The sequence below is a fragment of the Arvicanthis niloticus genome, chromosome 26 (assembly GCF_011762505.2).
Source record: "Arvicanthis niloticus isolate mArvNil1 chromosome 26, mArvNil1.pat.X, whole genome shotgun sequence".
NCBI lineage: Eukaryota > Metazoa > Chordata > Mammalia > Rodentia > Muridae > Arvicanthis > Arvicanthis niloticus.
The window spans coordinates 26,060,094-26,087,722 of NC_133434.1; the positions used below are offsets into that span (position 1 = coordinate 26,060,094).

At 37.8% G+C, this 27,629-nt stretch overlaps 1 protein-coding gene across 2 annotated transcripts in view; it reads right to left on the reverse strand.

Annotated features, from left to right (window-relative positions):
* The window catches only part of Etfa (electron transfer flavoprotein subunit alpha), a 55,519-nt gene that overhangs the window by 11,592 nt on the left and 16,298 nt on the right, over positions 1–27,629 (reverse strand). For both annotated transcript variants that reach the window (XM_076925316.1, XM_076925317.1), the window contains 5 exons: positions 25,126–25,225; positions 23,101–23,211; positions 22,419–22,520; positions 21,134–21,202; positions 18,383–18,465 (listed from right to left, as the gene is read on the reverse strand). In XM_076925316.1, coding sequence (XP_076781431.1) covers positions 18,383–18,465; positions 21,134–21,202; positions 22,419–22,520; positions 23,101–23,211; positions 25,126–25,225 — 465 coding nt within the window. The remainder of the gene's footprint in view (positions 1–18,382; positions 18,466–21,133; positions 21,203–22,418; positions 22,521–23,100; positions 23,212–25,125; positions 25,226–27,629) is intronic.

Below are 27,629 nucleotides of genomic sequence, written 5' to 3' on the forward strand. Positions count from 1 at the left end.
CAACCTAATGGATTCATGTGACCAATGGGACTTCATTCTGTTGTCTTGAAACCTGTTTTTTTGAGTAAAAATAATACTGAAATAGGAGCTCAGGAGGAGCTGGGCTTCAGGCTGCTGTGCTGAGTCCTGTGGCTCTCAGGCAGGAAAAGAAGCTTTCTTCTTCCTTTTAAAAAACATGTTCAGGCAATTAGACTAATATCCAAAGATGCTTCCTCAGGCTTCAGAAAGCATTTTTCTGTGTTTCAATAATAATAATTAGTATGTACAAAACTCTACAGATGCTAATTTATGGAGCACTTCAGATACTGACTGCTTCACAACACAAGGCAATCCCTGCCCTGAGGCACTTTCCTTCTAAATCAGTAAAATAACTGGGAGAGAAAATGAGAGAAGATGTTGGAGGGAGAACAGCAATTAAGGTTCAAAAAGAGGTGGGGTGAGAGACAGAAACATCCTGGAAGGAGGAGGGGGCATCCTGAAGCTAATCCTAGGGGCTTTAGTAAATGTAGAAAGAGAAAAGAAAAGAGGAAGGAGGGAAGGAGGGAGAGAAGGGAGAGAAGGGAGAGAAGGGAGGACAGATAGAAAGAGCAGCAACAGAAAAACAGACTCACCACATGGCTGGTGGCAGTATGGGTTGGTTACTATGTTGGGAAGTTATAAAGCTATGGGATAGGAGAAGGATCAAAGTGATATGGAAGAGAGATGGCACCAATAAGCCTTCCCCAAAGAAAGCTCTAATACTTTTATGTTCCCCAAATGTTAAACTAAAAAACAAAATAAAAACCCTATGCTTACAGAACTCAAGGGCTGAGATGTCTCAATGAAATGCCAAACACCAAGTCTCAGATGCTGCTTACAGACAAGCACAGAGGAGCAGAAGAGCAGAAGAGTTAATAACCCCAGCTCCTGTGACTGTTCAGATTCAAATCAGTTACTTAACTTCTCTATGCCCCTGCCACTTGCTTGTCTTAAAACTGGGATTGTAAAAATCCCTACTTCTTAAGATTATTGTTGAGGGTTCAGTCTTTAGCAAAATATCTGGTTTCCCAAGGTACACAGATGCACCATCTTTCACAGTCTGGAATCTGTTCAAACCTTAAACTCCTAACTTCACTGGTGGGCCTGGGTGGAGTACTCTAAGGTGGCCTTAGGACTACTTTGTACAATTAAACAGGTTGTACACTGAGCAAACATTTATGCCAGTCACTATTAGTGTACACTTTTATTACAATAGCTTTCCAACAGATGGCAGCACAGGAACTTGAGAAAAGGATACTTTTATAATTCAAAGGCGTTGAATGAAGTGAGGTAGCCCAAATCCTCTGTGATATAAATATCAAAACACGTAAATGATCAGGAAAAAGTTCAACGGTGATGGTTAGGTGGTCTTTTTCTTTCTTTCTTTCTACTTTATATGTATACAGCCTCTGGCCAGAGGTCAGTACTGAGAGTTTTCTTCAATCTTCTTCCCCTTTATTTTTTGAGACAAGTTCTTTCACTGAACCTGGAGCTAGATTTTAATTTAGCTAGGCTGGGTAGACAGCAAGCCTCAGGGATCACCCCATCTCTACCTTCTCTGCACTGGCATTATGGGTGTGGGTTATTTTGTATTACATATATATTTTAAATTTATCCCTTGGGTACCTCATATTATCACAGAATGTATTTTGATCACATCATGCCCCCTCCCACACGTTCTCCTTTAAAAAAAAAACACACACACACAGTAAGTCACAGTAAGTACTGCCTTAAAGGACCATCTACTTACTGGAGCCTGGGTAGCCTCTCAGAGACCTCATCCTTGAAGAGTACTCAACTACCAACAGCTCCTCAGGTACAGGTGGGGACCCCTCCCCATCCATACTGAAATCCCAAGTGGCTTGATCTTGTCCAGATCTTGTGTAAGAAAGCACAGCCACTGTGGATTCATGAAAACAGCCTCATCATGTCCAGAAGACACTGGCAGCTGTCCTCCCCAAGCTCTGCCTCTTGAAATCCTTTTGCCCCATTTTCTGTGATGTTCTCTGAGCCCTGAGGGTAGGAGGTATGACACAGATCCACAGTCATTTATTCTCTGCATTTGGAGCTGTTTCTGTCTCTGTCTTAACCACTATCCACTGCAAAAAGTTTTTTTGATTAGGGTTGAGAGAGGTACTAATCTATGAGTATTTAGAAACAATTAGATATGACATCCATTCAGTAATAATAGTAGTAGATTTACCTCCAGGACCTATGACCTCCCATGGGTTCTTGACCCAGATTACAGTATCAGGGCATGAGCTGTGTCCTATGGAGTGGGCCTTAAAGTGGTTGATTAACCAACCCCTCCTCTCACTCCATGATATTCATGACACTACTGTACCAATGTGTGTATCTTGCCAGGCCAATCATTAGGATAGCTCTCTAGATAAGACTGTTGATGAGTTTTCTCCTGTCAACCTTGTATAGCACCCTCTGACATTATAAAAGCTAGCCAGTAGGGAAGAAGCTTCCAGATTAGTACTACCTTGATTTCTCCATGTTCTGTGACCCAAGTATGTCACATCTTCCACATAAGGGTTATACCATCAAGTTCTGTTGGGTAACCAAGAACAGTGGTAATAGCTTGAACTGTTTGTGTGTTGGGGTGGGACATTCCCCTGACGAACAACTTAAAGGAAGTCCCATGGGGTCTTTACATATACACTGGGACTTGAAATCAGGTCCTCATGATTGCATAGCAAGCACACTACAACTCAGTGATCTTCCCAGCTTGGTTGGCTGGTTTTCCTATTGATGTTGTTGTTGAACCTCACAAATAATATAAAGCTTTCAAGTTCTTTGCCCTTGACCTCAAGAAGTGTACAGTCTAACAACACAGCTTAAGCAAACTCATAATAAAGGAAAGGGGCAAAAAAAGAATGACAGTTCTGGTCTCTTTTATCAACTCAGTTCTTGGCTGTCCACTGAGAAATATAAAGGCCTTTCCGATCAGGAAGTAGATGGGGTGGAGGGGCACCACAGTGTTTTACCCTTTTGCAGTCTATCTGATCCTACTTTCTTAGTCCTTCAAAGCAACAGACAACTTTCAGAGTTCTAACTCAACTGAAGGAGGGAGGCCTCACTTAGTACTTCCACAGGAATCTCAGGACCCTGATGAGTTCAATGGTCAGTCAGGTTTGGTCTCTGTAGGAAGCATGAATATCATTGACTCAGATCTCAAGCTGGAACTCTAAGGGATGTAATCTGAGCCCAGCTTCTCCAGGGAAGCAGAGTGCAGAGGCTAAAGGGAAAGCTGTCTCCTGCTTACAATACTGATTGTAGCCTAACACTATTAAGTCTAAAACAGAGATATTCAATATAGATACCTTGTAAGCCACATGTTTAAAATTTCTAGTCAGTCGAGTCATGTTATGGTAAAAGGAAACAGCTGAGACTAATTTTAATAATATAATCTCAATTTAGACTAACCTCATTTCCAGTGGCAAAACCTTACAAATCTAAAATAATAACAGAACAAACTAAGGAAGAGCTTTTCATAAGCTCTGCTAGCACACTGTGGGGTGTGGTCTAGAGACAGAACTGATGGCTGTTATTTGGTTCCAAAAAGTGAGGCCAGTCATATAGCAGGTTATACACCGGAATTCTGGTGACATGGACCACTGTGGGAAAGCCAAAGGTGGATAAAAATTCTGTCTTACTACAGGAAGTATACTCTAAAAAGCAATTCTCCAACTAGTAAATTTCATTTCCTAGTTATATATATAGCTTGTATATATGCAAGCAGCTGGCTAGCATACTTACTGCCACCTCATACCATGTTTCCCTTCTTTAGAGATGGAATACACACACACACACACACACACACAGTGTCCAGTGGAATCTAAAGAATTTTATCCTTAAAACATTATGCCCTCAAAATAAGGACCTAAAGTATCAAAAAATTAACATGGAAATTTAAAAAAATATCTGAAATAAAACACAAAAAATGTCAGAGTGTATCACAACATGTGGGGTAAATCCTAAAGGGATGGCTATGAACATATTAGCCAGTTGAGTTAGAATTTTTGTCTAAATTCCTAAATGGTGCTGGAAGGAAGCTGGGATAAACTCTGATGCAAATTCTTAACAGTGTGTGTGTGTGTGTGTGTGTGTGTGTGTGTGTGAAGCTGAAATTAAATTAGTTTATAACATGAACTCATGAATTGTCTTTTCTCTGGAACTGGGACAGAGTTCTACATGGAGCAACTTCAGATCTGCCTTACTTTAAACAATGGAGAATGAAGAGATTTAAACATTTACTTTTTATTAATCGGAAATATGGATATGAGCAAGATTGGTTATATCTAGAGCATTCAGAACAGAAAACTAACACAGTATTGTTTCTACTCTAAAGTTTAATCAAGTTTTAAATTTCTTTTCTACCAACAATCTCCCTTTCTAGACAGTTGGGGAAGGAACATGGAAAAACTACACTTTGCCAAAGCAAAAAAAAAAAAAAAAAATTAAAACACACTGTACAAGTAGTTCTCATTAAATAAGTACAGTCAATGTTATGCCACTCTGCCTGAGACAGGAGCTTTGCAGCAGAGCATTTACTTCTCAGCTCTTTACTCAACAGTCTGGAGGCAGAGCTAAGCAGCAACTGTTACAGCTAAACAGAAACAGGCTCCACGCCAGGTGAGGCTAGAAATGAATTTATCTCAGCAAATAACAAATGTATCTTTCAGGAACAGGTTGACTGAATCATATTTTCTAATTATTGCAAGCCTCCTACGCATTAACACTGCTAATATTTCATCCCCCTGCTGTTCATTTTAAAAAGCCAAACTATTTCTTCTGTTTGCCAAGTTGTGTTTAAGACTTCTTTTTGGAAGAAGATCCAAAACTGCAGAGACAACTATCTGTGGCTCTTTTCTCAAGCAGCTCTATGCTTCTACGACCAAACTGTCAAGCAGGGTTGTGGCTAAACTACATTTTACATGAATGGAAATTGGACTCAGTCTCACTTTAGAGCTGAAATTCTGTCCCATGCATGATTTTCCCATCAGGATAACACCTTGTACTGAGACTGTTTCAAGGGTGACCAGGATTCAAAACTGTATGCCAATCATACAAATGTGTTGTTGGTGACACGTCAGCACTCATGCTGTTGATTATTATTTTACTGACTTTCAATAACTCTACAAGAAAGAAACTTCCCATTGTATAAGAGAAAGCAGACTTAGGCAGGTTTACTGAGCTATCTGAACTTACAGCCACCTTTACTAGGCAGGCTTTTTCTTCCTAGCTTTATTAAGGTATTTTTGAAGAATAAGTTGTTTACGTGCAAACACCTTGGTGTACACACACACTACTGTTAGCATGCTTACCACCTCATACCACCATGTTTCCCTTCTTTTCTTCAGAGATGGACTACTTAAGATTCACTCTCTTGGGGCCAGAGGAATAACTCAGGCATAGACAGTTGCCTACACATGCAAAGCTCTGGGCTTGATTCCTAGCACTGAAAAAGATTTTTTTTTTAAATGTACTCTCAACACCGTTCAAGTATCTAACCTAATATTAATTACAGTCACCATTATCATCCTGGAATTAGATCCCCAGAGGAAACTTCATACCCTTTGGCTACCCTCTCCCCATTCATCCACCACCTCCAACCCCTCTCTACTCTCAAGAGATAGGCTTCTTAACCTATGTCCTTGATTCTAAAAGTCAATGCTTTTTCTACTATACCATGTATGACTGAGGTTACAGTACCATAATATGCTTCAAGTGGAGTCATCAGTTAGCAGAAACTACAGCAAACAATACACCTACCATAGAGAAAATCCCTGGAACATTACAAGGTCAGGTGAGACTGACCCACAGAAGTGGCAAGACTCTGAAGTTACTGCCATCTTTAGTGTGAATGATGCTTATTTAACAATCAATAAAGTCAGTATCTGGTTCCAAATAATCATTACAAGAAAATGCCTGAAGCAAAGCCACTGAGTGGGTACTTCATGACTCAGTAAATGGACCTGGTGTTTACAAGGGTCACAGGTTCTCCCCATAGTCTTTTACAGCCCACTTTCTCTCCCAAGAGAAAAGGCCCCGGAAATTGGCATCCTCGTCACAACCAGCTGACTTACAAAGCGGAAAGCTGACCATGAGCTCATGACGCCTGCCATCACCTTCCAAATTGCTAGGGTGATACCACCATGCTAGGCTCAAAGCTTTATGGGTTTTATTTATTTTAATTTTACTTTTAATGTGGGTATTAAAAATATTATATATGTTGGTATACAGGTTGAAAATTAAATATAAACAACAAAAGAAAATTTGCCCTTGACCTTTTTAGTATTATTTTAGCTACAGGTTTCAATTATACAGTATGTATAGGACCTGAAACAAGTTTTCCTTTAAGAAGTGTTTTCAAAATATGATTTAAATACTTTTCAATGAAATTATTTTCCTTTACCTAATTTGATTCTATACTAATTCATAATTTTTCCATTTGGAGAAATATAATTTTAGTATACCTAAAATAACAGAAAGCCAAATATGACCTTGTACACTTTGCCAAATCTACTTATGTGGTTAATTCATATTGAAATGCTTGAGTATAAGGCTTAAAATACTTTGAATACTAAGATATATATATATATATAGACTTTATAGTCTATTATGAAGCTTTTCAACTTAGAAAATCACATAGAAAGTTTATTTTGACCACCAAATTGTTATCAGTCAATTTCTTAATAAATCCAAGTCAGAATATGTAGTATTTCCCTTATCTATAAAATTTGGGAGCTGTAAAATTTGGGAGCTGTGATTATCTATGTCATATACTTTAATCAATAAAAATAAGTGTAGGCTATAGACAGGAACCCAGACTCTGACCTCCAAGCAGTCTTCTTCCCACTTACCAAGCTGTTCTCTCCCCACATTTCTAAAATCAGGCCATTCTCAGTTTAGGAAGTGGTTGAGTTGGTGGTGCACACCTGCAGTCACAGCTCTGAAGGGGTGGCAGCAGGATAATGCTACAGTTCAAGGCCAACAGCAGACACTGGAGGTCAGCCTTGTCTACATTTCCAGCTTCAATCCTCCAATGCAAGACATGGAGACCCTGCCTCAATAACACACACAAAGGAAGGAAACATATACTCTTGCTCTCTGTGGTGGGGAGAACTATTTCCAAAATGCTGTTTGTCTTCTAATATCAATATATAGTTAAATTAAGTTAACATTCTTTTTTTCTTTTTCATTTTGGTTTCATGAAATAGGGTCTTGCTCTTGCTCTATGACACAGCTAACCTGGCTCTATGTATCCTAAATTTGCCTTGAGTGTATAATCCCTCTGCCTCCGTTTCCTAAGTGAGAATATGGCACCACAGGAGTATGGCACCATACTTGGCTTTAACTTTTTCTTGTGTGTGTGTGTGTGTGTGTGTGTGTGTGTGTGTGTGTGTGTGTGTTTCTTTGGGCTCAAAGTAAATCTAAATACTGAATGTGCTAAATCCATTGGCTGTATTTCCCTCTGCTACAGTGTCTTATTCTTTGACATCAAAATGCACAAATATTAACTTGAAGTCAAACACAAAAAATAAATTCAGTTTTATATGAAAGACTGTAAGCTACGCTGTGTTGGTTTTTTAGAATGGAAATTTACAAGTTTTATCCCTTTCGAGTTATCATTTCAAGATGGCTAAAGTAGATTTGCTATCTACTCGAATTGATTTTCATGTCAGCTGTTAAATTAGGTTGACTATGTACAAGACATGTCAATCTATCATTCAGTAGATTTTAAGCAGATAAATGGGACAGAAAGGGAGGATGTTTATAATAGTCTCTGAAATTTAAATAGTTTAACTTTCTATAATACAGTGGTAATAAGAAAAAAAAATTCCACTAATCCAACCCTTCTGAAATAACTGCAAAGAAGTCAGCCTGATAAATTTTAGCTGAGAAAATAAACCAAAGATATAAATAGAACTGCTAATTTTTGGCAACTGCACAACTGAACAACATATACACACAAACCACAACCTACAAATGCTGCCCCTTCTCTTTGTCACTTACGCTTCCTTGTAAGGGCTTTGATCATCCAGGCCTTGTAATTACCTTTTAAGAAGCATGCTTAGGGTGTTTTCTGGACTGCAGGTCCACACAGCATTTCTCTTTGTCCTCTTGGGGACAGAACATCAATTGCTTTCAGCCAAATGCATTCACATATGAATATTTTAGTACAATTTAATGCTTCTATACCAACCCCAAAGGAAAAGCACATCAATTTGTGAACACAGTTCTCTTAGAGCTAAAAGCCAAGCTAGATAATGCAGTATGAAAGCTGTTGTCAATCTTAGCTTTTTAGCAAGTTAGAGGGCAGCCCATCCCATAAACTCATTCCCAGTTGTATACAAATAACTCTAGAAAGTTTGTTTCCACACTGACTTTTCAACACTATCAAAATTTCAAAACAAAGGTCAGAAATAAAATGTACTGTCTTGGTAAATTCTCCTAAACTGCTTACTCATCTGGTAACTTTGATTCTATTCACTTAATCTCAGAATTACAAACAGGAAGTTGATTTGTCAGTAAAATATCAAAATATAAGCAAAGTAATTCACACGTACTAAGATGCTGCACTAAGTGTAAGGACATTGCCTCTGGCAACAGAGAGTAGATTCTCTAATGATGACAACATGCTTATGTGTTTGGATGGTTAGGAGGGTCAGGTCAGCATAATCAAACAGATCACTGAGCACAATCCAGAAGAGTAACTACTCCCAAATACATCAAGACTTAAAAAGTTGTATTAACTAGATCTAGTCACAATGTAAACTTAAAACTCTGAACTCCAACAAGTAATAAATCATAATAAAATCCAATGAGCTTGACAAATATCAGAGACATGATTTAATGATTGACATGATTTCAAACAACAGAATCTTCTAAGAATCTGTAGGGGCTGGGGAGGTGAACCAGTGGGTAAGAGCACTTTCTGTAAAAGCAAAAGGACCCGAATTCAAACACAAAGTACTCATGTAAAATCTGGACATAGTCCATGCACCCTGTGACCCAAGTACCAGTTCCTGGAAACAGGCAGATCCCATACTTGTTGGCTAGCCAACACATTTAGAAAGAGGGAACTCCAGATTCAGTTGAGAGGACCTGTCTCAAACATTAAGGTGAAGACTAATAAAGAAAAACAGACATCTTTTTGTGATCTCTGCAGACACATGTAGGATGCACACCCTATGAATTAACACATGTGGGAACATATATACACATATATTATACACATATAAAAAAAGAATGTGTAATAGTTACTGTAAAATTATCTAGGGCACAGCATTTGTAACATTCCAGGCAGTTTATAGGACATATACACATGGAATCTTTTATTTAACCTGTTTTACCTATATTATTCATGTATTATGTACAAATCTGTGAAATAGGGATTATTATCACCATTACACAGTCTCAGGAAACTGCACCACAAGAGGTTAAGGTCAATAGAAAGCAAACGGTAAGATAAGAGCAGAACTCAGGCAGCTCGACTGGCATTTAGATTCTTAATCAACCTTTCTGCCTTCCATACTTCTTTCTCTCCCTCCCTTCTTCCTCTCTCCCCTCCTCTCTCTCTCTTTTTAAAGATAGAGTCTCGCAGTCCAGCCTGGCCTAGAACTATGTACAACCTGATAATCCTGCCTCCATTTTCAAAGTATTAGGATTAAAAGTACATGCCACTATCCCAAGGCCTCAATTTGCACATTTTGTAATGCAGATGTCACTATCATTATCCAAATAAACAACCTAAATCAACAATTTACATGAGTATGCATTTAAGGTGCTTATAAGCCTAAGTGAGACTATACCACCCACCCAACAGCTGTCCCTTAGCCACTCTCCGGACAGGATCATACATTATATCCATACTGTATAACTGCAAGTAAAGAGAACATAGACAAATACATTTTGAGATGTTTTTGTATATTACTTTTTGATGCAAGGCTTTATACAATGGTTAAAAGCCACTAATTCTAGTACTTCAGGAGCTAAGAAGATAATCATCTCTTCTTTGGATCTGAGAGATCTTCTACACCTTGTTTCTAATTACCCTGACACCATTGAAGAGTTAGTAGCTCCCTATCCCTAACATATAGGCTATCTATAAAATATCTATTATAAAAAGGGTCAAGTGCGATATATTTATGTAACAGAATACTGCAAGTCAATGAACAAACAAAGAACAGCTGCCTGCATTTACATGTATAATTCTCAAAAATAAATTATCTAGGCATAAAAAAACAATATAGTGTGTTGTTACTGAACCAAAATTGTGTATTGGTGCTTTTCCTTAATACGTTGTTACACAGATAAACTATCACAAGTATAAAATCTCTAAGAGATGTGAACATCTCAGTAGTAATTCAGAAGCAAACACATCAGGCATCATTGAACTTCAGAAGTTAAAGGACATCTGTGAGGTCCTCTTGATAGTTTTTCATCAATTTAAAATAAACTAGAATCACAGAGAAGAGGGATGCTTAGCTGAGCAATGGTTTCTCTCATACTTCCTGTGGACATATTTTAGCACATTTCCTTACATGAAGATTACTAGGGAAGGAGCAAAGCCCTCTGGTCAGTGCTTGCCTGGGCTGGTGGTTGTGGGTTGCATAAGAAAGCAAACAGAGTGAGCCAGTAAGCAGTGTTGTCTCATGGTCTCTGATTCAGTTCTTGACAGAAGGTTTCTGCACGAGTTCCTAGCTAACTTGTTTCAGAGATAGATTGTGACCTTGTAATAAGAAATACACAAAATAATAACAACACAAAATAAACTAAGACATCCTCCAAATTCTCCAGTTTCAAATTCCAGAATCATATCTTTAGATATTATTTTCCATGAAAAAATTATTAACACAATTCCTTTATGATCTAATAAATTTGTCAAAAGGCAAAAAAAAAAAAAAAAAAAAAAAAAAAAAAAAAGCTACAGAAAAGGAGTAAACAGAGGAAAGACACTGAGCCCATGGGAAGTTCCTAAGGAGGCAGGAAGGATGAGCTCTAGTGAGCAGGTACAGTATTAGCACCAAACAAGGAAAGAATAGTGTTCTTCTCTGATACAGGGATAAGCTGGAGCTTTGTTTTGTATGGTTTTGCTTTTACATCAAGTACATTCGTTTGCCTTTTTTGTCCTAGATAGTAGTGTTTACCCTGGGCTGTAGGCTCTAATCATCCTGCAGAGGGAGAGAGCTGAGCTAGCACCTCTATATACTCACCACCTGACTACAAATCTAGTCTTTCTAATAAAATTCACTTGAAGAAGGGTTTGACAACTTAATGGCCAGACTGCAGTTTTACTATAAGCCTGAATAGCAGACACAGAACCAAATAGTTTCTGCCTCTCTTGGAAATGCACTTACCGTACAGTTGGCCCACACTGAGGGGCATCATAAAAACAACCCTATAAAACTACTGTCCTATTTATAGTAAAGATATTGTTGTGGATGTCAATCAATAGTGTCTTCTTTATATGGACTCAAGGGATATATCTCTGATCTTGATAACAGGCCAAATGATACTTCCCATGTACAATTAGTTTGTTTTACCTTTGGGACACTGTAAATCAGGGTACTGATCTTGTTTCCTAATATGAACTGGCTTCTAGAAAGCCTAATGCCAAATTTGTAGCCCGCATCTAGAGAGGGCCACATCGCTTTCCAATCTTTCTTCATTTGCCAACTAAACTTTCTGAAAACTATCTAAAGCGTCACCTACCACAAAGAGACTGGACAGGCTTGCCTGTCATAGATAGGTAGTAGGGAATAGGGCCATGAATACTGAGAAAACCTAAGATTGAAGCCAAATACAAACCAAGCACTACTGCTCACCACAACCAAGAAAGCAAAGGCTAAAGAGGCACGCACGACAATGCATGCACTACTTGGCTCAAAGGTAGATTCTGTACTGGGGGTCAGAACTAGTAATGAATATGAAGATAAATGATAAAGTTGGAATATTAAAATACAGAAAATGGGGCACTGGAAAGATGGCTCATTGGTTAAGAGCAAACTGCTCTTCCAGAAGTCCTTATTTCCAGAGTTCAATTCCTAGCACTCACATGGCAGCTCACAATTGTGTGTAATAGGATCTGATGTCCTCTTCTGGTGTGCAGACATACATGGAAAGTACTTATATACATACATAAAATACATAAATAGAAAAATCTTTAAAATATAAAAAATGAAAATAAAAGCACAAACAAAATTGGGAAATAAAATACAACTGTACTAGAACTGGAGCGAGAGAGGGCTCAGCAATTAAGAGCACTAACTGCTCTTCTGGGGGACCTAGATTCAAGACTCAGCACCCACATGGCAGCTTATAACAGTCTGTTACCCTAGTCCCAGGAGACCCAATACCATCTTCTGGCTTCCTTAGCACCAGGCAGGCACATGGTATACATACATACATATATACATACATACAGGCAAAACATCCACACACATAAAATTAATTTAAAAAAATAGGGTAGAGCTGGGAGTGCTAACACACACCTTTAATGCCAGCACTTGGGAGGTAGAAGTAGGCAGATCTTTGAGTTCAAGGCTAGCCTGATCTACAAAGTGATTTTCAAGGCAGCCAGGACTACACAAAAAAAAACCTTGTCTTGGAAAAAAAAAAAGAAAGAAAGAAAGAAAAGAAAAAGAAAGGTAGTGAGGTGGTGAGTGACAGAGGAAGACACCTGTTGCCCACTTACTCAGACAGACCACACACACCATACACACAACACACATACACATGACACACACATACCATACACACACACCACACACACACCACAAACACACACACACACACCACACATACACCACACACATACCACACACACACACCACACACACATACAAATACACACCACACACAGATGCACATAGGCACTCACCCACACATGCACACACAAAGTAATAAATGTAAAAAGAAAATTAATAAATGTAAAGATACTTCATATATGAATATTTCTTTTTTGCCATTTTAAATATTTTATTGGATATTTTATTTATTTACAATACAGACGTCATCCCCTCTCCCCATTTCCCCTCTCTAGAACCCCCTATCCCATCCCTCCTCCTCCTTTTTGCTTTTATATCATTTTAATTACATGCATGTATTAAGGTCAGTTCTAGGTTGAGGGTCTAGCAATACAATAGACACAAATAGTCAAGGAACAAGCAAGGCATTAAACCCAGTTACGTGAACATTCTCATGAACACTGTTTCTAAGGGCTTATCAGGATGTCCAAAGTAACTGAGCCTACTTCCCTGTCGTAGCCCAGTCATTTTCATGTCTGAAGCCTACTTCCTTGTTCTAGCCTAAAATTTAGATTCCTGCCTGAAATTACTTCTTTGTTCTAGCCTAATGTCTAATTCCTGTCTGAAGCCAACTTCCATGTCCTTGGCCAGTGTCATATTCCTGCCAAGCAGCCCATTTCCCTGTCCTTGGCCCATGTCAGATTCTTGCCAAGTAGCCTCAAAGGCTCTCTGCCTCTCCGAGCCCTTTTTTATTTCATTAACAAGACAGAGCTTGTCTTAGGTCATTCTAAAAAGAATGCATTTCTTACCTGTTGTGGAATATGCAAAGCAATGCACTTCTGTCTTAGGTTGGTAAGGCTCTGTGCAGAATCTTACCCGTCCTTGCCTTGCCAGGCTGTTAATTTAATAACTCTGTCTGGGGGTCCATTTTCAGGTTCAAGCCATGTACTCTGGCTGCCAATGTGTTGATGGGCAGGAATAAAAGTATTTCCAGGACAAAAAGGGCTAGCATGATCAAGTTATATATGCCATTCTTGAAGCTTGACAGCTTTAATTATATTAATTGCTAGCACCACTGCTTCTGCAATTGCTGAGGCACAAGAAGACAGCTACTTTTGTTAATCATTTAGCAAACTATGTTACTAATGTGTTGAATATTCAAGAGGATTTAGATAGGCATTTGGAACAATGGATTGATGCTCTTTATCCTATTCAAATTATTGGAAGGAGGTTCAGAATTTAAGAGTAAGGAGCTATTTCGAATGTCATGCCAAATACCATTGGATTCATGTTAATTATAAAATTTTCAGTGGTAGTCATTATAATTAGGAAGAAGTTTAAAGACACTTGCAGTGTATTTGGCATAATTCTAACACCTCTCTAGATGTTTTAAAGATACATAGGGAGCTTATGAATCTCAAGAATGCTGCTCTGCTGAGCGTTGATGCAGTAGATACTGCTGATAAAATTAACCATAGCCTGAGAATATGTCTAGTTTTAAAAAAATTACACATTGAGGTATTCAGGGGCAAAAAGCCACAATGTTATAATGTAAAACAGTTTAGAAAATAATTTACACATTTACATTGTATTATTTTTTAGTTTTACTTTCCTAAGTTTAAAATTAACTCCAAATCAAAATTTTTTTTTAATTAGAAATTTAAAAAAAAGTAGTCATTGCCACAACAGTAAGCTATGAACTAACCAGTAGCTTCCGATCAAATCTTCATCTTGCGAGTGTGTGAGGTTGTAAAGACACTGGACACTGTTTCACACTTTGTAAATTGTTCTGAATGACCATAAAACCCCATGTAACTAAATTCAGGACATATTTTAGGTATTATATATTTTCTCAAATTAATAAAAAAAATAAAACAATTATTTTGTACAAATTATTTTGTACAAACTCACTTTATATGGTCTAAACTGAAGTAGAGCACTTCTGGCTCCTTACAACCAGAAAAAACACTGGTGATACTTTCCACAGATGTTACAAAACTGCCAACAAGTCAAAATACTGAATATTCTAATAATGGAATGAGAAAAGAAATAAAGCTGTGAAATGTTCAAAAGTGGCAAAATGGGCCCATTTAAAAAGAATAAATGAATGTGTTGTATTTAGTTTTAAACACAAAGAATGCTGCACTAGTATTAGTGGAAATATATTTAATAGCACACAGTTCAAATAGGTGGAGGTGGTGAGAAATTTTGGATGTTCCAAAGTATAATTCTTGCCAATTGTGGGATATGGCTGCCACAAACCTAATACAATATTAAGTAGCACTAATTAAGATATTATTTAGGGTGATAATCACCCAACTCCACACTAGTCAGCAACCATCTGAAGTATTATATTCAATTCTGGGCCTCAGGTTTCCTTAATAGCCCTTTGGGAATAACTCGTATCAGACTTATCTTCCTGCTAAAACAACTATAAACCTGGTTCAAATACAGATAGCAACTGTTTAAATATGTTGGAGATCAACACTGACGGGTAGAATTTGAGCAGTCAAAATTCTGTAGCGGAGGGAAGCACACTGATATGAGTCCAGCATACTTCTCCTCTCCAAGGGGATAATGGGCAATCAGAAATCAAGCCCTTTAAATAAAATATGCAGTCTGACTGGTTGAAGAAAATATACAGAAGATATGTGGCTACCACACTAGCTGGAACTGTGAAGAAAGTTCCAGAGAAGAGAGAACCACAAGGGAGAACCACAGACTCTGCAAATAAATTCCATTCATGATGAGAGCTTGCAGCAAATCAGAAATAGCAAAGAAGTTCCTCAATTAGAGATCATCTCAGAAAAAATAAACAGGCACACCACAGATGTGGAGAAAGTAAACAAGAAACTTACCAGTAGACTTCATTTTAAAACTTCCATAAATCAGTAATAAAAAGCAATTAATAAAAGCAAAAGATTTTAATAAACACTTTAAAAAGAATATACCTAAATAGCCAGTAATACAACAGTTATCCTATAATCCTGAAGTCCCTCATGTGAATGTAAGATTGAGAATCTAGGACTGAAGGACTCTTGACAGATACATGCAATATGTGATTCTAAACTTCTATCATTTGCTATAAAGGGCACTAATGAAATAACAGGCAAAATACAAATGGAGTCTGATAAGTAGACGGTATTATGTGTCAGTGTTAATGTTCTGGCTTAACAGGCTGCAATGTGGCTATGTAGGAAAATGTGGGTGTTTGAAACTGTGAGGGCATCATATCAACAACTTACTCTCAAATGGTCACACAAACAAAAAAGTTTTGTTCTATACTTGCAAATTGATTGTTTCCCAAAAAATATTTTAGCCCACAGTGTGTGTGTGTGTGTGTTGTGTGTAAATATATAAAATTTATACATCCCTGTCTGTAATGGTCAATCTTTATTGTTAACTTAGAGTCATCACTGAAACAGAAGCCAGCCTTTGTAAGTGCTTTTGGTAGTATTTCCAGAAAGGCTTAGCAGAGCAGGGAAGTCCCACTCTAAAAGTGGATGGATGACACTAGCCCATGGACCAGGGTTCCTGACAGTATGAAGAGAGGAAAGTGAGCTGAGCGCCAGCATTCGTCTCTGTTTCCTGACTGGACTCGCGGTGACATTACTAAGCTCTTGTCTAGTCTTCCTCACGATGATGGAGTGGACCGTGAACTGTGAGACGAGGTAAACCTTCCTTCCTTCAGTTTCTTTTGTCTGGTATTTTGCCTCAGCAACAGGACAAGTAACTAGCATAGTGCCCAAATAGAGAGTCAGTATATTACAGTTCCCTGATTGGTTATAGGAGCAATGAATGTCTTTGAAGCATTTAATGTTTAATCTCCTCATGAGCAAAATTCAATAGTTCTCTATTCTAAGAGTAATGCTGAATAAAGCTGACTGCATGAAACTTACTTTCCATACAAGAAAGGATGCCACCAGCCACTCTCTGCACTCTGCTCCTATTTAATAACTATGAATGCCCCCTTTCTGTCACAGCAAGTCTGCTTGCTAATTCAGAGTATACACTGAATTTCTTATAAAAGTAGTTTTGATTAGGAAGCTGTTGATCTTTTATGAATTCAAGCCTGAATGTGTCTACTCACATAAAACTGTACATGCAATATTTCTACAAAAAATATATGTGTGCCACACCTAATTAAATGTCATGGATGGCTCCAGCTCATCTGCTCAATAAATCCACTTTCATAGCCAGACTAATGTGGTATGACAAGCAAGTCAGTCACACAGTGCTTTGACTTAATTTATGAATAGTTTTAGTGCTTATAGTCAAGTACTGAGACCATCTCTGCTTCAAGTAATCTAAGTAACACAAAATATATTAACCAAAAGAAGAAAGATTGCTTCATTGAACTTTGTTAAAAATGAAACATTTCTTCTTATCAAAAGAAAAAGAAGAGGATTTTCCTAGCATTGGAAAAAAGAATCATAGTACGTATCTGAAAAATAATTTGTATATAAACTATATAAAGTAGCTCCAGAAATAAAAAAAGAAACAATCCAACTTTAGAAGGACAAATATTTCAAAACAAGCTTCAAAGAGAAGTCTTAAAAGAGTTGGGGTAGGGGAAAACATGATTAAAATATTTTGTATGAAAAGGTTTTAAAAGATTATTTTGAAGTCATCATCTAATAAACTAGGCTACTAGGAGATCTTAATGGATGTGATATTATATCTTGTTTTGAAATAACAAAAAATACTTTAAGTTAACATGTCTCATGCAATATAAATTTAAACTGAAAAATGATTCAATACATTACTTATGAAATATGAATGGTCAGGAGATGTTTTAAAAGACTCAACTTTCAAGTCAACATTTCCTATATTTCCCTTTTAGGTTCTGCAAAGGGTTTTAGAATATTTTATCTGGCTAGGTGTGATGGCTAAAGCCTGAAATCCCAGCCTTTGGGGGGCTAAAGCAAGATGACTGCTAAGCTCTTGGGCAGCTGAACTACAAACTGAGATTCTGTCCCATTCTCTTGGCAAAAAGGAATATTCTAGTAGTACTTATCTGTAAAGATCAAAATTCCCTGAAATTCATGCAAACAGATAAAAATGTAGAACTAAACTAGGTGCTCAGGAGCACACAAGACTATAAATGTCATTAGTAGTTTCTAATGACAAAGGTCTAACGAACATAGGCTCAATTAAAATAGGCTAGTTGTCTTAACTGTTTTTATACTATATGGACAATAAATATTATCAATGCAAATATATAATTATAATAGCAACAATACAGTAAGGTAAGAATGTAGGTCAGCGGACTAGCACTTGCCAAGCATGTACAGAGTCCTAAGTTTTTTCTCTAACACACCATACACACAAAATAACAACAAAAGAAATGACAATAATAACACAGCACTATGACCTCATACTGCTTTAAATCTTTTATAAAAATAGTTCCTAATTTTAAAACTGCTAAGCATTTTATTAAGATCAAAAACCTCCAGATCTTGTGAGGACACATTCACCATCATAATGGCTAGCTGTATAGGATCACTGAGTAAGACATAAATCACTGAAATTATTGTCCAACAAATACATACAGTGCTGATCCCCACAGAATTCTGCAGGGCATATTTTATTGCAATACTTACTGGAGCTACTATTTTTCCTGTCTGACCAACTTGCATGTCATTGGGAACAAAGCCAGCATCAACAGCAGCACGGGAAGCACCAACTGAAAGGGAGGAAGTGTTGTATTTTCAAGTTCTATTATTCAGCTAGTGAGATAGTCAGCAATAACTACAAAATAACATCCTAATATTTTACAGTCAAAAAGGATTGTACACAGAACTCACTTTTGAAAAAAAAATCTGATTAATGATTTGTAACTGATCAAGAATTCTAAACACTAAAACAAGTACAATTTTCAAGAAAATAATTTTCATTGTGTGCTATACTCACAAATTTGTTTTTGTTTGTTTGTTTTTGAGATGGGGTCTTTCTATGTAGTCTTGGCTGTCCTAGAGCTCACTATGTAGACCACACCGACCTTGAACTCACAGAGATCCTCCTGTCTCTGCTTTCTGTATATTTGAGGGCATGCACCACTACTCCAGGTATAAATTTCAATTTTTGAATTTGGCTGGCTTCTGATATTTGTTTTCTTTTCAACAAAGCATCCATAAATTCCATATTATAATCTACTTAAGGAATACTATACAATGTCCCTTTGTATAACTAACTTTATGACTTTTGAAGAAATGCTGTATTTTATTACCTCTCATGATCGGATAAAGTCATATTTAATACAAGATTGAGGTTTAACAAGTACCTCATATTAAATTAATAAATAAAAATGTAACTAGTTTATTCTCCATAGGAGATCTATTCTTAGGGCAGAACCACCCCTTCTGGAGAGTGAAGGAAAGGAACTCAAGGCATTCTTTCTGTAAACTGCTGCATTAATTTATTCTTCTTGTTGTAGTTTCCTAGGATGATTAAGCTTAGATTGGCTTTCTTTTCTACTACATATTTAGTACTATAAACCTCCCTGTAAGAGCTCATCCTGGTGGTACAGATCTGCACTCATTCCAGCAATGCGGGAGGCTGGATCAAAAGGATCACAAGGCCAGAATAGGCAAGGCAGTGAGACTATCTCAAAGATTGGAAATTTTAAAATAAACAAGTAAATAAAAGTGGGGGAGAGGGCATGTAGATACAGGCCGACAGTGGAGCTCCTGCCTACTGTGTGAAAGGCCCTCAGTTCAGTGCCCAGCACTGAGGATAAATTCCCCTCCCCCACACCACTGACTTCACTGTACCATACACCTTTGTTTCATTCAGCTCAAAATATTTCTTTCGAGATGTCTTCCTTTACTCATATGTTATGTAGAAATGTGGTGTTTAATCTCTCCATGCATCTTGGAATTTTTCAGTTACATTTCAGTCACAGACATCTAGCTCAAGCTAAAAACAGACAGAGTATGAACCCTACTCCTTTACATTTATGAAGGGGTTTTATGGTCCCAAATGCAGTCTTCCTTGGTGAATGTTCCTGTCAGCTTGAGAACTTGCTGTTGTGTAACAAAGACATCAATAGATATTAATTTACTCCAGCTAATTGCTGAGTTTCCCTGTCAGTTCTATACATTCCATGGGTACAGAATTCTAGGTCACTGGGGTTTTCCTCTCAACACTTGAAGTCTTATACCCCATTCTCACCTTACTTACACGATTTCTGAAAAGTCAAATGGACTTATCTTTGCTACCTTTATAAGGGAAGACTTCTTTTTCTCCATTTTGGTTTCTTTCAGAATTTTTATCTTCATTTTATAATGACTTGTTATAGCTTGGAACTTACACATATACACTGGTGTTTTCTGTGCTTCCTGGATCTTTGCTTGGGTATGGCGTGATCCCAGAACTTCTCATGCTTTGTTATACCAACCCCTCCTGTTCTTTTCTCCCACCTCCATCTCACACGTCACTCTTCAGTTGTGGTCGGTCTTTGCTGTGGTCTTTATCATGTCACTTGTACTTCTCAAGTGTCTTTGAGGCCCTGGATATCTCAGTGCTTCTTTCTAACTCTTCTCATCTCTGCTTGTTAGCTTTAACCATGTCTGTGGCACACCTTTAGGCCCAGACGCTCTCTTCTCATCCTTCCAGCTTACTATGCCTATAAGATGCAGTCATTTCTGTTTCCATGGGTTATTTTAATCTTTATCCTTTTCTTAGTTCGTTCTCACAATAAAGAAAAGCAGTGTGCATACGTAAGTTAATCAGGAATCAGAGCATGTGTGGAGGTGGAGAACAGCTAGCAGTAGTCTGCAGTAGGCTCTGAGGTTTGCAATTCAGTATTTTACAAATCAAAACTAGGTAAGATTCTTAAGAGCTGGCAAATGTAAAACTGCCCACACACATTCTTCAAAAATTACTAGGCTACCTCCTCCCCCCATAGATGTTTCAGCTTTTATTGGAGGTCTAAGAAAACCACTGCAGAAAGAACGAAATAATGGTCAAACCTGGAAATCACGTTGAGCAAAATAAGTCAGATACAGAAAAGTAAATATCTTATGTTTTCTCTCATGTAGAATCTAGATTTAAAAAGTAAAGACTTGGAAGTAGAAAGGGAATTATATAGAAAAAGAAAGAGGAAAAAGAGGAAGGCAGAAAAGAAATAAATAATGGGGGAAATATGAGCAAAGTATGCTATGCACACTAATAGAAATGCCACAGCCAAATGCTATTTTGTATAAATGATAATTAGTCAAACAGTAAAACTAGCTCAATGAAGGACACGTAGAAAGCACATTACCTGAAGTTTTGGAGGACTTATATAAGCATAATGAAAAACACTTGCAGCAAAAAGAGAACATTATGCTACAAAGGACAATGATCCTTACCTGCAGCATGCAGTTGATCTGCCAGGTCATACAGCAGTTTAAAGTTCTCTCCACTCTTCAAGCCCCGACCTAATTTAAAATAAATAAGTAAGTAAGTAAATAAATAAGTAAATAAATAAAATCATGTACACACAAGTAGCACTCTGTAAAATGTTTGCCATTTTATATGCCCAACCTAATGTCCATATTACAAACTGCCACATTAAGCATACCAACTCCTCTACGAAACCTTTTATGACTTGTATGAAGCATTCAGCATTGCAGTTATTTAACTACATAAAGAACACTATGATATCTGCAGTTCTCCACTATAATGAAACCACTTTAAACCCAAGGTGCCTGATCCACAGCTCTCTAGGTCATGTCTGTGGGATTAGCAAACTCTTACTAGCATTTGGTAAATATTCCCTGCATAACTAAACAAAACTTCTGGCTAGATTTCAAAATACTTGAGAGCAAACACACTCTACCTATTATTTTCATTTCTCTAGGAAATGAAAATGCAAAAGGCCCAGCAAAGATAACATATGGACTAATATTTCCTGAAAATACAAGCTGATATACAAGACAAAATATTAAATAGTTTTCTCTGAATACCATTTAAGCAATGGATGTTGAGAACATTAACTGTTTTTCTTATTGTTTAATTTGGAAAGATTTTAAAATCACATCATTCCTTACCCTGTCAGTCAGTCAGTGGACAAACTACAAAGGAACATAATATACAAAAAGATGTTAAGTCTTACACGACACTCAGGTTCTGATATTAACTGTGAAGGACTTTCCAAGTGTCATCCGCACAGACCAGTATAGCACTCAAAGTCATTAAAAGTAGAATGGGGCAGAGGATTTATATACAACTCTGGGATTCTAACCACTTTTTCTACAATTCAGAAGCCAATCAAATGTCACAGAGAAACATGGACATCTGTAAAACCAAAATACCATGTGGCAGAGATGTGCAGATGAGATTTGTGTCTTGCTTCCCAGTGCCAGATGTGAGACAGGAAGCCCATATTCTATTTATGGTCTAATTTCATATTTCTGGTAAAATATAACTAATACTTGCAATTTACCAACTTCTGTCATTTGTAAAGAAAAAGTAAAACCAAACACCTATACTCTAGACTACAGATTCAGCTCAGCAGTACAGAGCTTGCTTACCAGGTACAAGACCCTGGGTTCCATCCCCAGAACCACAAAAACCTAACTAGAAGTCTGTTCTTCTAATGAGGTCTGTGTTCTACATAGCTTATGTCATCTTTTAAATTACTAATGCACTTACCACCAGATACCACCACTTTGGCACCAGTTAGTTCTGGTCGGTCACTTTTTGTTAATTTCTGGTCAAGCCATTCTGATATTCCCACTGATGAAGAACTTGGTGCTGCATACATTGACAGACAAATTAAAAATGATGATGACTTCAAGTATATACTGATAATTATTTTTAAGTCCAACACATAAACATCCAATTCTCGGAAACTCAAGTTTCTGCATTTTAGGGTCTCAATTTCATTTTCTTTAACTAAGAAGCATTAAGAGGGCATGACTCTTTTGAGAAGTTGATGCTATTCCTAAGTTCATCTGTAAAAAACAAAATAACCCATTCTCTCTGGGGTTCAAATAAGATGCCAGACATGTTAAAGTGGAAGCCCTATTTCTACCATTATTACAATCTTGTTATGCTGAATCACTCACATACACTAGGAAACAGTACTGAGAGTTAAACAGCCCTAACACAGACCTAACAGTTTCATCATAATCCATCTTCTCTCCTACTCTTTAATCTACCAAGGTAATTATTCTTGTACCAAGATGATGTAAAACAGACATAAATTATAATTATTCATATAATCTTAGAATATGAGTGCACTATTAATTAAAGTAGATGTCACCCCTTGTTGTAATCTAAGCTAAACAAACAAGAAATGCCAACCTATCAAAAGGCTTATATGAATACTTACCCTTTTCTGAACTGGCACTACCTCCACTTGTTGCTGCAGCCTCAAAAGATGTTCCTCGAACAGAAAACACCTTCACTTTCTCATCACATTTCACTGTACACAATGCATTTCCTGAAACACAAATTTTATTATGAGGAAGGAATGCCAAAAGTATTCCTCTCAGGTTCAGAATTTATTTTACGAAGATGAGGCAAAAAATAATCATTGGTAAGTTGTTTCCTACCCCTGCTAAGTCTAGGAAAGGAAGAACACCAGAGTAAAGACTGTCACCAGGGACCACCTGTACAGCTCTGGATGGCTTTTAAAGCCAGGGTTACTGCCTGGAATCAACAAACTGAAGCAGGTGGCTGTAGTGAGAAGGCGCCTCTCAGCAGGGGGTGGGAAGGAAGCGTCTTTCTCCCAAACCAACTCTATCAGTAACCTAAAAATACGAGCTGCTATACCTTACTACAAATGCAACTGCTATCCATGCCAAAGGAATATACAACGTGAAAGCACGGCAGGACGTAAAGTACAAGTTCAGAAGAAACAGTCTTTTTTTCTTTTCTTTTTTTTGGTTTTTCAAGACAGGGTTTCTCTGTATAGCCTTGGCTGTCCTAGAACTCATTCTGTAGACCAGGCTGGCCTCAAACTCAGAAACTCGCCTGCCTCTGCCTCCCAAGTGCTGGGATTAAAGGCATGCGCCACCACTGACCAGAGAACCAAAGTCTTAAAAGAATGTGACTGACACTATAACCAAATACTTGAACATTACTGAAGATTACAGGTCTGATGGAACATACAACAATTTTAACCAGAACAAAGGCAGTAGCCAAAATTGCTGCCTTCTCTAGCCCCACTGGAGATCAATGTGCTTAGAAATAATCAATCAAATAAAGAGATGCTGAAATGAATTGCTTAATGTACACTGAACTTCAATTGCACATTGAAAGCAAAGACTGAGAATACTATTTTAAAAAGTGTTTGCTTTTTATACTGGCTGGTTTTGTGTGTCAACTTGACACAAGCTAGAGTTATCACAGAGAAAGGAGATTCTGTTGAGGAAATGCCTCCATGAGATCCAGCTGTAAGGCATTTTCTCAATTAGTGATCAAAGCAGGAGGGCCCATTGTGGGTGGTGCTATCCCTGGGCTGGAGGTCTTGGGTTCTATAAGAAAGCAAATTGAGCAAGCCAGGGAAAGCAAGCCAGTAAGTAAAATCCTTCCATGGCCTCTGCATCAGCTCCTGCTTCCTGGCCTGCTTGAGTTCCTGTCCTGACTTCTTTTGGTGATGAACAGCAATGTAGAAGTGTACGCAGAATGAACCCTTTTCCCCCCAACTTTCTTCTTGGTCATGATGTTTGTGCAGGAATAGAAACCCTGACTAAGACACCTTTCAAGGTACTACTTACAAAATATAGCTACTTAAACAAGACCTGAACAATGACGATAGCAACAGATATGCTGGTACGGAAGGGTGACGTCTCACAGGTCCCATCACTAGACAAAGAAGTACAGGAAAGTAATGACTGCTGAGAGAGGAGAGCTAGTCTCTCCCAGGCATGAGCCCTTTAATTGGTTATCCAAACAGAAGTAGCCAGCTCTGAAACCATATGCACACAAGCAAACTAAACAGACATAGTAGTTGTATTTATATAGTTATGCATATGTGTGTAACAGTAATAAAGAAAAATGGGCTATCAACTGACAGCAAAGGAAATGACAGGAGGTTCAAGGGAGAAGTGATATAATTACATCACAATTAAAAATTTAAAATACATATATATTGGATGGCAAACTTAATTTTTATTAACCACTGGGGGGGGGGGGATCTCACTCCATAAACTGTAAAGCCAGTATAAAAGCACTGTGCACATAATAAATCAGACAGAATACCATGTCGGGGTCTAGTAGCTTTTCTCAACTAAAGCATTTCTCAGAAACCTTTAAGATGGTCCATTTAATTGTAGGTTTAGTTCCAAATCCTCCTTTTAAGATTCATGTATACTGTGAAAATTAGCATGCTGACTGTATCCTTAGAACTTACCTGCATAGATAGTTCTCACAAATGTGTCAGGTGACTTGATGTCAATGATGTCAGAAACTGGGGCAACATTAAGTTTAGCTGCTACTCTGGGCAGAAGGTTCTAAAAGAGAAAAGCAGTGAGCTACACATATGCAAGCTGACTGATATAAGGATCAACAATGCTATCTCCTAAACCCCTTTAAAGGGATGTGCATCTTCTGCAGACACCTTAATTCAAATTCAAATATTTTACACTTCACATGCATCTTTGGACAAGGGACGCCAGCCCAGATTTTGAGATAGTCTTTGAAATTAAGTGCCTACCATTTCTGTATACTAAGAGATATAGAAGATTTATAGTAATAAGAAGCTGATTCAATTTGATAAATTATGAGATCTACTGCCCTAATAAATATCAAGTACAAAATGTGACAGTTATGGATCCTTGAATTTAAACAAGAGAAAGAGAAAAAAATAGAAGAGTAAAATACTGGAAAAGCTTTTATTATATATATTTACTAGAAAATATAAAAGAAAAAATTTCAACAGGCGGTGCAACCACTGTCAAGTGCATGTTGTATAAACAGATCAAGCACAGCAGCCTGTGTGTCACACATAAAATGAACATCAGAAAGAAGCAGGCATGCTCTGGCTGATACAAGCACATAACAGTTATATGTTATACATGTGTAACTTTGTTCTCAGTAGCCAAATCCTTAAGGAGGTCCAAATCCCCTTGGGTCTACCATGACTCTAGGATTCTAAAGCAGAAGAGAGTCACTTAGTAAAGACTGAATTTCCAAGTTCTGGACTGACTGAGGTTCTTTTCCATAATATATGTAATTTTAAAAGAGAAGCATTGCTTTTTTTTGGTAAGATCTATTTATTTTATGTAAGTAGACTGTAGCTGTCTTTAGACACACAAGAAGAGGGCACCAGATCCCATTACACATGGTTGTGAGCCACCCTGTAGTTGCTGGGAATCAAACTCAAGACCTCTAAAAGAGCAGTCAGTGCTCTTAAACACTGAGCCATCTCTTCAGCCCTGAGAAGCATTGATTTTTATCCCACAAAGACACTGACTTCATAGCTCATTCAGTGGTATCTCCCTGATTTCATGACACTGCTTCTGGAAGGCATACTTTCAAGACAACACCACAAGAAACTGGCTCTCTCTTCTGTAAAGATTTTTCCAAACTCCCTGTCATTCTACCTTATTCTGTATTAGCCTTGACTAGCATGAACTTAATATCCATGCTGTACGACCCCTAACTAGGATTCTAAGCACCCTGACGGTAGGGGTTGTGACTTCTAGTTCTCTTCTTTTCCTGTCCTGTTTCTACTCAGTGACTTCCTACAAATGATGCTACAAGTACTAACAGCATGAGCTTCCTGACTGCAGAGTTTCTGAAGGAAGAGGTTCTAATTTGCATTTTGTCATACGTCATACCTGCATTAGATAGTAATCCTCTTTCAAACATGAATAAAGAACTCTGGCCTTAACTACTACTAAGTACCAATGTTAACTTCCTTGCTCTGAAGATCATCTTCTTCCACCCTTTCCCATTCCCATTTCTACTACTTCTTCACCCCTTTCCACCTTCACTGTGCTCTACCATGCTGCCCAACTTCCTAAACACCCCTTCTTTCCTCTGAGGTCCCCTTTCTACTTTCATGGCCTATACTCACTCACACACTCACACACACACACACACACACACACACACACACACACACAAACATTCAAAGCTAAGACCCACACACCAGAGAAAGAGTATATTGTATTTGTTTTTCTGAATCTGGGTCTCTCAATATACGAGCTTTCAGATTCATCTATTTTCCTGAAATTTTCATTTTTATTTCTTACTGCCCTGCATTCACACATTTCCTGCACCCATTTATCTGTGGATGGACATCTAGGCTGGTTCTATTTCCTTGCTATTGTGAATAATTTCACAGTAAGGTGTGCAAGTATCTCTAAAGTAGGATATAGGGTCCTTTGGGTGTAAGCCCACGAATGGCACAGCTGGCTCATATGATAGTTCTACTTCTAAGTCTTTGAGAAACCTGATTTCTATAATGGCTGTACTAGTTTACACTTCCACCAGCAGTAAATAAAGGCTCCCTCTTCCCCTACATCTTCACCACAATTCTCTGTCCTTTGTTTTCTTGATGATGGCTACCCTGATGAGGATGAGGTGAAATCTAAAGTTTTAATGTGCATTTCCCTTATGGTGAAGGAGGTTGTATACTCTGACAAGTACTTGAATGCCCTCCCTCAAACCCATGTGTTAAAGGCCTGGTTCTAGCATTTGGAGATGATGGAATCTTTAGGAAGTAGGACCTATGACAAGACACTTGGCATTATACCTCAAAACCTATGGCAAGACACTTGGTATTATACCTCAAAGGAAATACTGAAATGCTCATTCATTCCTCCCTCTTTCCTTCTCCTCCCTTCTCTGTTTTCTGGATACTACAAAGTTAGCAATTATGTCTTGTTGGGGGCCGACTTTTAGCAGAAA